General features: G+C 36.9%; 1 protein-coding gene across 1 annotated transcript in view; it reads left to right on the forward strand.

The window, feature by feature from the left end:
* Positions 1–14,557, forward strand: part of CHKA (choline kinase alpha) — a 29,125-nt gene that overhangs the window by 6,628 nt on the left and 7,940 nt on the right. Inside the window, exons 2-7 of the mRNA XM_044425903.1 lie at positions 1,665–1,776; positions 9,727–9,780; positions 11,840–11,953; positions 12,373–12,506; positions 13,058–13,162; positions 14,062–14,120. Of these exons, the coding sequence (XP_044281838.1) occupies positions 1,665–1,776; positions 9,727–9,780; positions 11,840–11,953; positions 12,373–12,506; positions 13,058–13,162; positions 14,062–14,120 (578 nt within the window). The remainder of the gene's footprint in view (positions 1–1,664; positions 1,777–9,726; positions 9,781–11,839; positions 11,954–12,372; positions 12,507–13,057; positions 13,163–14,061; positions 14,121–14,557) is intronic.

The raw sequence follows: 14,557 nt of genomic DNA on the forward strand, positions 1-14,557 counted from the left end.
GGGGGAAAATATATTGTGGAAGGGAGGGCAGGGGAATCTGTTGTGTAAGTGAATTCTCATTTGTGTGAGGGATGGATTCATTGCCCTGCTTGTGAAATGTTAAGAACCTTGTAGCAGGGTTTCATAGAGGAATGGAAGGGGGTGGATTTTGCTCTTGTGCTTGCAGTACTGCAGTCTGTCTGCTTGCTTCAGCACCTTCCCTGTTACCACTGTCTCAGTACGATGCTCAAGCACAGTTGCAGTGAGAGTTTGAGAAACAGATTCTTGGAACACAGCATTCTTCCATATCTAGCTGTGCCCAGCCTAAAGCAACATTTTGGGCTGAACACAGCCAAACACTCCAGTGACTCTTCCTTCATCCCAGTAACCAGCTTCAGAATGGGGAAGGGAACAGAGGCAATGTACCTTTGATACATTGTTTCTAAAACCAGTTGAGCACCACACCTCACTCAAGAACTCCCTTTAGAAGGAAAGTGGGAGATATAGGAAGTACACTCTTGTGTTCTTTCAAAGCCAATATGAATACCAGGTGTTCATTTGATCGTCTGTCTGTCTTTTTCTATCCCATTCTATTACAAAAAGTCTCAGAATGGTTGTACAATAAAAATAAAAAAGTTTATTAGATGTTTATCCAGCCTTTTTCTTTTTTAAAAAAACTCAAGATACATTCCTCTTCCTCTTCTCAATCCTATCCCCACAACAACAATCCTGTGAGGTAGGTCGGGCTGAGAGCCTGTGACTGGCCTAAAGTCACCCAGTTGGCTTCATTGCTGAACAGGGACTAGAACCCAAATTGCCCGAGTCCTGGACACACACTCTTAACCACTATGCTACACTGGCTCTGTATTGTCATGATCTATCTTGCTATTTAAGCAAGACATTTCATTATAGAATCCAGCATACTTAAATCAAAGAAGCTTACAATGAGCCAGGCAGTTCATTGTACCTCATCCAACACTTGATAATAGGCAAAAGGCTGTGAAGCCATTGTACCAGATCCTAGTATCTTAGCACTGGTAAGATAACTTGGGATAACTCCATGCATGGTGCTTGGGAAACTATAGTGCCATATATTTAGCAATAATCTTTTTCCCTTGTAGAGAACTGGATAAAATTGATCCACTGTATTTGTTTGCTGCATCAGGGAACAGTTTCATTTCAAAAAGCATGCTTTGACTGCAACTAAGTACTACATCCATTACAGTTATTTCCACTTTCCAAAATTATTTATTAGTGCTTCTACCAGAAGAAGTGGTTTGAAGGTATTACAGGTAGTGCGACAGCATTAGACTGGTAAAAATTCTTCCTTCTGCTGTAATATATTTATGGAATATATTTAAATATAAAATTTAGCAATAAATCTCGGATAGTGCACTTAAGTTTATTTAAATGCATGTTTGTTTATTGCCCTTTTATACTGCCCCATAGCCCATAGACTCTGTGGGCAGTTTACAAATTTAGGAGACATAACCAGTAAATAAACAATGAAACTAATATAATGAGATCAACAGCCCACATCAACTATAATAAAGTTGATACGTGGCATAATACCAATAGTAATAAAAATATTAAATATTATGTATTAAAATATCTAGAAAATATGAACAGCTGCATTCTTGTGAGAGCTTTCATGTGATGAATACATGTTATATTTTTCTTTATAGAGGAGGTCTCAGCAACATGTTGTTCCAGTGCTCTTTACCAGATACTGTAGAGACTGTGGCAGATGAACCACGTACTGTCCTCCTTCGTTTATATGGTGCAATTCTGCAAGTGGTGAGTACTGTGTGGGGAGTGGGCAGATATTGAAAAACCTTACTTTGAAATAGATTTGAAAATACTAAATTGTGTTCTTGCTGTACATGCATATGCTTGAGAGAAGTCTTCAGTCTAGACCTGTTTAATGCCTATTGTTTAGAAATTGTACTGCTTTCTGTATAGCTCTCAAATGGATTTTTTTTTTTTTAAATAGTGTGATGTGCTGCTGGTTTTGTTGGTAACACATGCGAGAGTCTTAATATTCACAAATGTTGTTGCCTGTTAGCCTATCTGCATTTTGCAGACTTGAGTTGAGATGCAGAACTGGGAGTAAATCTGTTAACTATCTAATACTAAATTGGATAATTTATCTTGAGCATACAACAATTCACAAATCTTTGCAAAACTGCTCTTCAGGGCCTTTACTGCTGCTAATTTAGCACAGCATTTCGTATAAAGACCCTTTCTCGTGTCATTTGCAGGTGTGTTAATATGGAACAATGCAAATGAAAATACAAAATGGGGGCATATTTCATTTACTGTGAGTACAGTGCCCGTGCAGAGAGGATTTCTTTAGACTCAGTAGAGCTCCTTTAGCCCCTACAGTTATTTATATATCAGCAGTTTTACCCTTAATGAACACCTAAAAGGAAATGTAAATAAAATAGAACTTTACATGCCACAATCAAGTCATAATTCCAGACAGATTACACATAAATACGTGTAAAAATATGGACCCAGAATTGTGATAACCTCAGCAGCAACTAAAAGTAACAGTGTAATCATATACTTGTCTACTTGGAAGGGAGCTCCATTAACCTCAGTGGAGCTTACTCCAAGGCAAGTGGGTATAGGAGTTCCCCTCTGATGTTAGCAAGAGTAAAAAACAGTGAGTGCCAGAGAATTTTACAAGCAGGATATCACTATCCTGTGAGGCCTTCTCTCTAACTAACCTCAGCCTTTTCTCAGATGGTGAGGGTAGCTAGGAAAGAGAGCCTTTGAATATTAGCTCGTGTCTGGGAAAGCTGCTGTGGGGCAGTGTTCCTTCAGGTACCCAAGTCTCAAGCTTCACAAGACTTTAAAGCAAGAGTGGGCAAGCTCCATCTGCCCTAGCCAGAGTAGCCCTTGGTGAAGTATGAGAGGAGTTGCAAGTCCTACAAGTTGCAAAAGAGGGCCCCAAGTTATGCACCCATGCTTTCAAGGTAAGCATCAGCACTTCGAATACTTGGAAATGTATTGGAAGCCAGTGGACTTGAGTAAGTGTAGGCAAGTCATTCTCATCTATAGCTCCCAGTTAATAGCCAAGCAGCTGTATTTTCACCCATGCAGTGCATTACAGTTGTCATTCTTGGAGGTTAGCATCAATTGGAGGATAACATCAATAACTCTGGCCAGAGGGCTATCTGCAGTTAATAAAAATTGCTTCCTGTCCCAAAGTAGTAAAAATTAATTTTGGCGCTTCTCTGAAATGTGATGCTGGGTCCATGTTCTGCTGATCCTGTAGGAATCTTCTGCACACAGGCACTTCACCTGCAGTGGACTGAATCATGCCACACTTTTATTTAATATCAATCCTTAGTCACATAATGTACATGATAAGGTAGTCGTCTTTTGCTCATTTACTTTACAGTAAAGATCACTGAACACAGTAGGCCTTGTCTCTGAATAAACATGCATTGAAACATTGACTATGTAAGTAAACTCTTTGGCGAGCAGGAAATGGTCTTAAGTCCATTATAGTTCTATAAAATTGGGTTTGGATGCTAGTTGGCTTGTGTTAAAATTATTTGCTGCCCATACAGACAGGCCCACAATTTGGAATTTCCAGTTCAACTGATAGACAACCCAGAAGATTGTCATTATTCCTGTGTATTATGAACAATACTTTTTATTCAGTTAATTGCTTAGCTAGTTGCTAACTAGTCTAGTTGCTAGACTCCACTGAGTTGCATGTTTGCAGCTGAACCTAGAGTATTGAACAGAATGGTAACTCTGCAGTCCATCACCTTTATGCATTAATACAGTTAATGGTAGCAGTGACTGTAATGCTCATGATTGTGCTGGAAAGCATTGGACTCAGTCCTGTAAGATATAGGAAAACTGTCACAGATATTCTTTTCTCCTTGGTCTGCTAACTTTACAAGGGCGAGAACATCAGTACGGTTTTAATTCTGAACAGCACTTATTTGGAGGGTAAGGGAGAGGGAAAATAAATTCAAATATCCAAATACTCAAAGAAGTGAAGAAGAGTCTCCCTCCTATGGAGATCCCTCTTTGTAAACATTTGACTAGGCCTCCAAGGGATCTCTTACTGATTGTACTCAATTTCATATAGTTTGTCTACTCTCCATTTCTATCTGTAAAAATAAAAATATGCCTTCATATAACTATTTGAGAAAGTGAGAATTATTAGAATATTTGATTTGTGGTGGTATGTAGAAATCTTAGATTCTGTGTTGCAGTATATAAAACTTGTATTTGGAAAATCCCAAGCAATTTACTGCTAAAATAGAACTTTCTCTTGTTTAATTTAACAACATATTATTGTGAAACAGTGGCCCAAAGCATTGGTGCTAAGGCTACCTAACTAAAACTTAATCACAATAATGAGCAGTACAACAAATCATCTAAGTCACACAATTAGTTTATTGAATCTTATAGATGTGAGCAGATTACATATAAAAAATTTAAGATTGGCAATGCTACAGATTAGTGTGCTGCAATTTAATTTGGAACAACAGAGTAGTGTTTTCAGGATCTCAGTACTAATTCCTATGGAATTTCCAGCACAACTGTTATAATCATATTCTGAATATCCAGGCTTGGAAAATCATAAATTGGAGCTTGGGCACATTTTGTTTTCCCTCAGTATCCATCTTTTTTAACTTCCGTGTCCTTTCATAAAGGAAATAACACAGGAGCTCTCTTGTCCATCCTCCATCCTCCCAGAGCTTCAATCCCTAGTTTGGCCAGTCATTTGAGTGTTAACATCCTAACCTTTTTTTTCTTGGTATTTAAGATTTTTTGAGATATCTAACTTCCTTTATTTCCCTAGTGGCAGTGAAATGACTGCTCTTGTTGGTGCAGTTCACTAAGGGTTAAGTAAGCAGAGGCAGTCCCAAGGTAAAACTTTCAGATTATATTGAGGGTCTCAGTATAAACATTTGTCTCTTCCAGATCAGTCTTTAATGCATAAGCAAACTGATTTTGCTGTAGTTGAAAATCTTTTGAGATCTCAAAAAACTTCTCCTTTGTGGTCTTGGGTACGCATAGGAATACATTTAAAGAAAAATATTTTGTGCTTATGCAAATTTTAGAAGTCTCAGGGAAGCTGCTTTTAATTACAGGTGCACATACCATAGTTTTTTTGTATGGCATGATTGATCCTTAATTGCAGTTAGCATGGTTTCAGGCTGCTAAAGCAGGGAGTGGCACCTTCCATTTGGTTTAAACAGATGATCTTCAGTTAAAAGTTAAATTCCTAAAGACAGCAGTACCTTCTGTAAGAGTTACATACAGACACTACTGCTGACATCATGAAATTCAGGTACAAACTTAAGAATAAACTTTCATCTTGCTTCCTTTGCTCAACATTTCAAAAATTTAATTTAGCAGTCCTGTATTTTTCAGCAAAGCTGTCTTTAAAACACCCCAACACATACAAGACTTATTTACATGCTAAACATGAGTCCAGTTTGCTTGTCATAAATTCTGGAAGACACAAATGTACTACTGTTCAATGTAAACTGTTTTAAGTTGGCTAAAGCTTCCATGAAGAAAAGGCATGGGGCCTTGCTCAGTCATAACACCTGTAATTTTAAGCCACTGTTTGTGCATGTATGGAAGTGTGCTTGAGTTGGGTTGATCTATGTGAAAAAACATGTCAGTCTGATTGACATTGCTATAAAGAACCTCTGACCACATACTTGAGCTACCTGTTTAAGAAGGCTTATGTTTGTGCTTGAAGAATTTGAGGTTCTAACTTAGATAAATTACACTTGAAAGACAAATGTTACTTCACTCCAAAACTTAAAGTACTTGTCTTCATAAAACCAGTTCAGCTTTCTTGTGCATAGAATTGATGCTGCCCATTAAGGAATTTGTTTTTAGAAACTGTTTTCTTGTAATGAAGAAACACATGTTGTTTGATTTCTAAGTCTCAAAGTCAATTATTCATCATAGCAAATTGAATCGGGAGTTAAAATACATTAGCTTTTTTTTTTTTTTTTACTTTATACGTATTCAGACTAAAATTTGCAGGATTGTTGAATGGAAGTAGTGCTTAAATGTAGCAGAGGTCCTGTGTTACCAAAATAAAGGGGGATCTGGGGATAGTAGCTCATGCCCTGTTTCTGATGTCCACGTATAAAATTTTGTTCTGCTGTTACAGCCAGATCATCATATTGCATAAAACAATTTATGCTTTTAAGATTACTTAATGTTCCTATAGCCTCATTTCATTTCAATTATACAGAGAACAAGATTAGGAGTATTGACTGTAGTTCTCTGGTATTGCATATTTGCTTTGCTTTTTTTACTGCTTGTAACTAAACAAATACATCGAATCCTGTAATTGTAATACTCCATCAGTGATGTGATTCCTGCTTTAATGTCTTTTAGTAAGGAATAACTGTGAATGCCTTTTTATTGGCAGATAGTTTGACAGCTGAACTCCTATTAAGAGGGGGTATTTGTTTTGTTGGGTGGCATTAAGGGTCTTCTGAGGGTAAATGTACCATTTTAGTTGTATGTGCATGTGTTCTCTGCTGCAGGCTTATCCATGCGATCGTGCCTAGAGCACTCTGGTTTCCAGGTGACAGACACGATTCACGGTATAGTATGAGATCTCTGAAGTTGGAGCATTCTCTACGGGTTTCATTTCTTTATGCCTCAGAGTGTGAAGTTACAATGAAAAAACTTTCCTTATGAACATTTTTATAATATCTATACAATTAAGTGAGAGCTATGAATGCCACAATAATGCATTAAACACTCCTTCTGCTCCTCTTAAAGAATGGTAACTTGATCAGAAGTAAAAAGGATTAGGGATGTTCTTGGGTTTTGTTTCAGTATGGGACCTGACATAATGTATTTTATTGTCTCCTTTTTGATTTGATATTCATCATACACAGTGTTTAGTAGGATAGAGATTTTTTTAATGAAAAAGTCAACACCACCTGCTTCTCAATTTCTCAGTCATTAGAATTTAGAATTGGGCACAAAGCTTCCTGAAGCAATGTTTAAACTTTCTGCAGAGGATATGCAAGTTTATGTATGTCCTGTGGAGCTCTTCAGGAGCTATATGAAATAAATATGCCAAACTCCTTTTTCTCAAAAGGGTTAGCTGTCTGCCAATTAGTTACTGAAGTCTGCTTAGATCTTAATATAATACTGTATTGGAATTAGAATACTTGGAGGCTTAGATTTTCATTTGTACTGATTTACTGATTGAACTGAAATGTTTGCTACATGAAAACCCAGTGCAAATACAACCAGCTCATACTATGGGTGTAATCTACTAATTTGATTTATACGGGTTTTTAAATTACATTCCTGCCTCATGTCTGCTCTTTAAATAGAAAAGTAAAATATAATAGCTATCCCTAAAGGGGGGGTTAATGGGGGAATGAATATTATTAGTTCATTTTGACTGTTAATTACTGTTGCACCTGTTTCATTTTTTTTAAAGACATTTTATCCTAGAACAGCAAATATGGTATTCTCCTGCATCTAAATTTTATGCACAAGATTTCCTGCTTAGCTACTTGTTTTATTATATACAACCATAAAATACACAGACACTCTATACATAGTTCCTTTTTCTCTGGCTTCATCAGATGCCTATGGCCTACTATGAGAAATGAGAGACAGTCGTGGTACCAACTGCACCCATCTAGAGTCTAATGATCTACATGGAATTTGTTAAACAGTTCTTGACAGCAAGCAGGGAGGAGTCTTGACTGTGTGGTTCCACAAAGATGTATTCAGTGAGGCCCACTGGTTTTTGGCCTATGCTACAGATTATGAAAAATCATTACAATTGATTTTTCCTGCAGCATGGTTTCCTGTTAGCCTGTATTCCTGCTAGGAGCTGTGCAGTGCCTTTTCTGTAATCTCTTGGAGACTGGCCACTTTCTACACAATGAGAAGGCAGTGAGTTGCTATTTAAGCTGGTATCTGGAATGTGAATGTATTGGTCTGGTGGCTTTTACTTCAGACATTCTTGAAGCATATCATAAGCAAAATACTCCCAGACCATCAGTGCAGTCTTGATGTATTGTCTGCCTCTACTTGGTGAATAATGGTTGGCACTGCTTACTGTTTTTCAGTGTAAATTCTGCTCCTGAAGTTTAAATATATATATATATGTCCTAAATGCAGTTATTTAGAAGTGAGTCCCAGTGGTTTAAAATCCTTATTTGCTCCTAGAGGGTTGATTGATACTGAAAGAGCAGAAGGATCCAAGTAGAATTCTCTTTTTATGATAATCTTTGTATATTATATTCCTCCCTTTTTCTTTTTCTTCAAACTCAGTTGGAACAATCACATTTCTTAGGGACTGTTTGAAGATTGTTAGCGCTAAGATACTTGGCAGTCTTTTTGCACTTGTGTTATTCAAGTAAGTTAAAGTTATCTTTTATGGTCCTGGGAAAAAACCTCTCTAATCCAGTTTGCTTCTGGTGGATTGTACCATCACAGGGGAGCATTAAGCAGAAAAAACCGCCTGGGTGATGTGAAACTTTGATTGCTGTTCAAGAAGTAGTCAGAGAAAACAGTGCTAGTAATATAACAATGTGTAGCATTGCTTTTTAATACACAATCATAAGTTTGCTCTTGTGAATATTCAAGATAATCTATGCTTCCACTGAAAAAATGTAGTTTTACAGTAGCATTCGCATATTGTAATTAATATTTCAATGGACATAATTATTATACTGTGGAAAATGCTTTATTTCAAGTTGAAGTAAGCAAACTGAGAAATTCTGTAGCTTGGGTGGTACTTTAAAAATTGCTGTTGGTTATTTGTTCAGTTGGTACTTGGTAAAGGCATGTTAGACCAGAAAATCATGCTCTTTTCCATTTATCTTTGTTAAATATTTCAGTGAAAGGCTTCTTTTAGAGGCCTCTAAATGTAGTTTGGTTTTAAGCAGTGTTGTTGCAGCATTAATAGCTACAGTAACTTGCTACTGAATGGAGCTGGGAAATGGAGCAGGCTTATTTGTTTCATAGCTTTGAAAACCTTCATGGACTGCAAAGCTTACATTTCTACTGCAGTTATGGTAAAAGCATGTGCCATTGAGTCTAGGCATTAAAGTATAACTTGGAACCTTAGAAGAAGCTTTGATAACATGCATACTGCAGTCTGCTAAGTCTGAAACTGATTAATGCTTTGCTTTTCTGAAAGTGGCATAAGATTATCTTTAAAATGTCTTAAACTATTGTTGTTACTTTACAGTAGAAAAGAGATCTGTCAACAAATTGTTACTGGGATAAGTGAGTGCCTGTAAAACTAGATAAATTATTATGTTAAGCTTGTTTTTATATTGTTTCAACTGTTCTGCCTTGCTAGATTTATAATTTTTTGTCTCAAAGCTGGTTTATAGTCAAATCTATTTTCTGTCTCCCAAATCTGGATGTTTCTGTGTACTAGGAATATTTGGTTCCTAGCTTCTATAGTCATACAGATGACTACCACATATTCTAGTGGTCTTCTCTGTTCTATCACTGTAAGCAAGCTGATACTAGAATTCAATGGCACATCCTTTTTGAAAACATATGGAGTGATGTCTCTTGGAGTGAGAGAAGTTGTGTTAAGATGGTTGATGGTCTGTCAGTTCAGTATCAAATAAATAGTTTTAAATAGTTTATAGCTGGCTTTCCTAACTCTCCTTATTGTGGTGGCTGCAAGTTACTAATCATGTTGGGCTTCAGAATCTCATTGTAAATGTTGATTTTTCTCATTCATAGAGGTCCTGTAATAAAGGAGGATCTGGACAGGCTCAAAAGGAAAATGATCTACAAGTAAGTGTTACCTTTTAGTTCTCATACTGAGTTTAATTACAGTACACAGAATATTTGTTCATTGACAGTGTACCCATTTCCACCATCTTCCCCAAACATTCTCTCTCGGAACGTGAACTGGTAAATAAGCCTAAATTTGTGACTGCTGTTACATCCTATCATTGTTAGCAATGTGTGTCTGGAGTTAAAGCGAAGTAGAACTGGAGGGGGCCTATAAGGCCATTGAGTCCAACCCCTGCTCTGCTTCCCCATGTGATCACCCCCCCTCCAGCTGCAGTCCCTCACCTTTTCAGCTTAGCAAAGGTGACTTGGCATGTTATGCAGGCAAGCCTAGTTTAATCTAGGTTTGTTTCCTGTGTTTACCTGTCATGTGGACTATTGATGAGTAGCTCTTTTTAGATTAGAGGATGCTGAGCAAGGACAGACATACCACCTAATGTCTGTGAAAGGAAGGGAAGTACCATTGTCCAGAACAGATTATAATGCATTGGGTTTATTGCAAATGTAGTTACACATGGAGTAGATCCATTGCAATCAGTGAGACTTATAAGTTAATCATGACTAACTTGTTTCACGTTTATTTCATTGGGTTTACTCTAGAAAAATCCATTGGTATGTTGGAATGGTTTGAAGGTTACAACATGTGCTGTTATACTCTCTTCTGTGCAGCTTTAGAATATTTTTCTATTCTATCTCGTGTTATAACCCTATTATAGGATTGTGAATGTCAATTGAAAAGCGCATAGTAGCAGGCTGCAGCATTTCTCTGTAAATCAGTCCATTTGAGATTAAAGGCTGCAGCTTGCTACCTCATCCAGGAAGAAGAGCCTCAACCTGCCATATTGCTGCTATGCCAGCGAGTCTACTTATGGGACGAGGGCATTAAGGAATTTAAACAACTGCTTACATTTGGAATCCTGTATCTGACTGAGTTTGTATTACTTATAGATGCCCAATTAAAACTAATGGAATAACCTTGAAACTCTCAATTGGAATTGGGGCGATAACTTTCAAGTTAAAGATTAACACCATTTATCTCAGACTGCCTAAAGCTTGTTTTTACATTCCTTTCAAGAGGCCTTTGAGTAAATCATTAGTAATTATAAAAGCCTTGAATTCTAAAGGTGCAATTAATCGTTCATAAGGTAAAGACAAGCCTGAATTTAAATTAGTATATTATATCTACTGAAGTATTTCTAAACTAATCGCTGTTAGATTAGTCCATCTGGTCATTGGCCATGCTGGCTGAGCTGATGGGAGTTATATTCAAAATGTCTGCAGGGCATCAAGTCAGGGAAGACTGGCATAGTTTTACCAAGAAGGTGTTACTTTTAACTCTCATATAAGGGTAACCTGATTTCTAAACTTGTACTTTTAAATGGCTGTCCCTTCTCATTCATTCTAAGAAAAGCAGCTTGTATTATAAATTGATTAGGAGGAAGGGAGTCAAAAATTTTAATATGAAGATTGGGTAGCCTAAACATGAAGTCATGTGATCTATTTCTAAAACTCGGGTTGTAAATATCAATGAACTCTGGAGGATACATTCCTGTGAAATTTAGCATCTGAGAAATCTGTAACAGATAGAAATGAATTTGGATTTCTATGAATCTGTCCTATTTTTGGCTTAAAGTGTTTTACTTTTGCAGAGGATGTATATAAAAGTATAAGTTTGCCCTTGCACTTTAGCACAAGTGCATACTTACAAAAAGTGTGCATTAGTAGACATTTGCAAATAGAAACAAAATTTGCAGACATTCCATAAAACCTGATTCAGTCACTGAGTGTATGAGTACATTTAACAACAAAATCTCTACATCCTTACTTAAGCACATTAATTGCAAAAGAGCTTGGTCAGGTATGAGATTGAGCAAGACTTCAAGGACACTGTGCTATACAGTATATTGGTAGTTAATTAGCATAAGATCCTGCAGCTGAATCTAATTTCATGGTTGTACATACATTCATCTTACTTGTATCCCAAAATGATTATTTTGTTTTTTGTGACATGCATTAGAGACTATATATGTACCAGCTTCAGATTTCTTGTTCTCTTTAGGGTGCAGAAGCTGTGGTTCTGGAGAGTGTTATGTTTGCCATTCTTGCTGAGAGAGCTCTTGGGCCAAAGCTCTATGGAATCTTTCCACAAGGACGGCTGGAGGAATTCATTCCTGTGAGTACTATTTGTTAGTGTCATAGCAGTTGTAACCAAGATTGAGTTTGCCATCTCCAGATTGCTTCCAAAGACAGGTGAAGCATTAGTTTTCTATGATTTGATGTTACACTATAGTTCTGATAGTACATATATTGAGAATGGAATCAATGATCTCATGTTTTCTGAATTTAATTTTTATCGGACCCAAGTTAATGCTACAAACTATGCTGTAGTTTAACCAATAACAAAGGAGCTAGCCTTTAAGATGGTTAACTACAGTTCTGAAACAAAATTCAGGAATGTACTCCATTCACTTAGTAGGTTCCTAGTATTTACTTATTTCTACAGAGTAGTTGTTTCAGTACTGAATTTGGTTACTTGTAAATTCCAGGAAATGTATTCCTTATAATAAATTCCTACTATGTTTCATTTTTCAGAGCAGGAAGTTGGACACTGAGGAACTAGCTTTGCCTGATATATCAGCAGAAATAGCTGAGAAAATGGCTAGATTTCATGGAATGAAAATGCCATTTAATAAAGAACCAAAGTGGCTTTTTGGAACCATGGAAAAGTAAGCAACTGTTACGTATTCATTTAACATTACAACTTAGATATTTTAAGCAGAATTAACTTTTTAAGCTTAGAGGAAGGATTTTTGTTATGTGCTGTTAAGTCTTCTCTGACCTATGGCAACCCTATTAATGAATGCTCTCCAAAAAGCCCTGAGCTTTCACAACCCTGCTCGGGTCTTAAAAACTTAAGGCTTTGGCTTCCTTTATGGAATTGAGTCATCTCATAATTGGCTTTCCTCTTCTTCCTTTTTTGCCTTTGACTTTTCCTAGCTTGTTTATCTTCTCCAGTGAGTCTTGCCTTCTCATGATGTACCCAAAGTTCAACATTCTCAGTTTTCTCATTTTGGCTTCCAAGAAAGGATCTTATAGGAAGCTTATTCATTTTATTAAAATGGGAGAGGCATCCTTCCTTAGACTAATTTGTTGTGTCAATGAAGACCTTAAAATGTTTGTCCAGCTGTATTTTTGCCTTTAAAATACTTTGATGGCTATGAGGAGAGGTGTATGTGTGGGCACAGGAATACTAACTGCACAACAAATCTTTATGCAGGTACTTAAACCAAGTGATGAGAATCAAGTTTACCAGGGAATCACGTGTTAGAAAACTGAACAAAATCCTCAGTTACAACCTGCCACAAGAAATGAAAAGTCTACGGTAGTGTTTTAGTTTTTTACATTTATTTTACAGGTCTTATGTGATGACTGTAAATGTTTTCAAACAGAACTCTACCTGAAGGAATTCTCTAAGCACTTCCTTGACCTGTATTTTAAATTGCAAGCCTCCTGTTTAGATGGATGGCAAAGGCAATAATTGTACTGAAATGATTCAGAGAACTGTTTTGAATTGCTTAGTTTGGAAATCAGTTTTGCAGTAGGTGAGGTTTCAGGGGAGTCCATGTCACTTGATAAGGTCAAGCATTCAGAAAGCTTGGTAAAATCAAGCCACTTTTGCAAGGCTCTTGATGTGTATAGTCCATTGCATGTTGGCTCCATAGGGACAGTTTAACCATACTGTAATAGTTGCAAAAGTTTCAACCCATTTTTGTTGCAAAAGACAAAAGTTGGTTATGTTAGAACTGAAAGTTCTCTCTTCCTCAGAATAGTATGAGTATCTGTATTCTAATTCAACTTTGCTACTAGTGTTTGGACAATTTTTCTTCCCCCATGTGTTTAAACAAGAAACTGACCAAAGTTGAAAGACAGGGCCTCCAGATGGACCATCACTGCTGTACAAACTGTTCCTTGAGTTGAAAGCAGCTAGCACTTAGGTGAAGTACTTTGCCCCATACTTGGTCTTTTCCTTGAACTACATATATAGTAGATCTACAGTCTAAAACTGAGAAGATTTGTTGCAGTTACCAATCTGCTTCTTCTGTGACTTAATGCAGTGAAGCCACCTGGCAGAGTTACCTGCCTGAGAGAAATGAAGGCATGAAAAAAATCTTCTTTGCCCTGCCTTTTCAACACACTGTTTTATTACTGGTGTCCTCTCGACTAAACAAAAATTGTTTATAAAACTGCCATTTAGTTCTACTCCTAACTTTTCTTTTCCAGGTCTTTACTTGAATCGACTTCGTCTCCAGTTGTGTTTTGCCATAATGACTGCCAAGAAGGTATCATATGACTCTGTGTTTTGCATTTTGCAACTGTAATAGTGTTCTTAAACCTTACAAGAAAAGAATGAAATGTAATCTGTTACAGAGTAAATCACTAGCTTGACGTAAGCACTATCTCATTGTATCCAGTTAAAAATATAGGCCATAGTTCTTACTGGGCCTCCTGAAGGAAGAGGAAATGAAAGCTACTGGCATGAATTCTAAGGCTGCAGTGTGTGAGGAGCTTACAGAGTCAGCACAGAAAACCATACCATTCATGTTGTTTGAATAAGAGGAAGACTAATTTGGGCTGTCTCCAAACCATCCTTTTTCTTCTTTTAGTGCCATTAACTAGTGAAGGTTTGCTCATGTTAAACCATGAGGTCAAATAATATCATATGCCCTGGAATGCTTCTTTATCATTGTCAGTTCCCAACATTCCTTCATACTTAATA

The sequence above is a fragment of the Varanus komodoensis genome, unplaced genomic scaffold (assembly GCF_004798865.1).
Source record: "Varanus komodoensis strain SLA01 unplaced genomic scaffold, ASM479886v1 scaffold16, whole genome shotgun sequence".
NCBI lineage: Eukaryota > Metazoa > Chordata > Lepidosauria > Squamata > Varanidae > Varanus > Varanus komodoensis.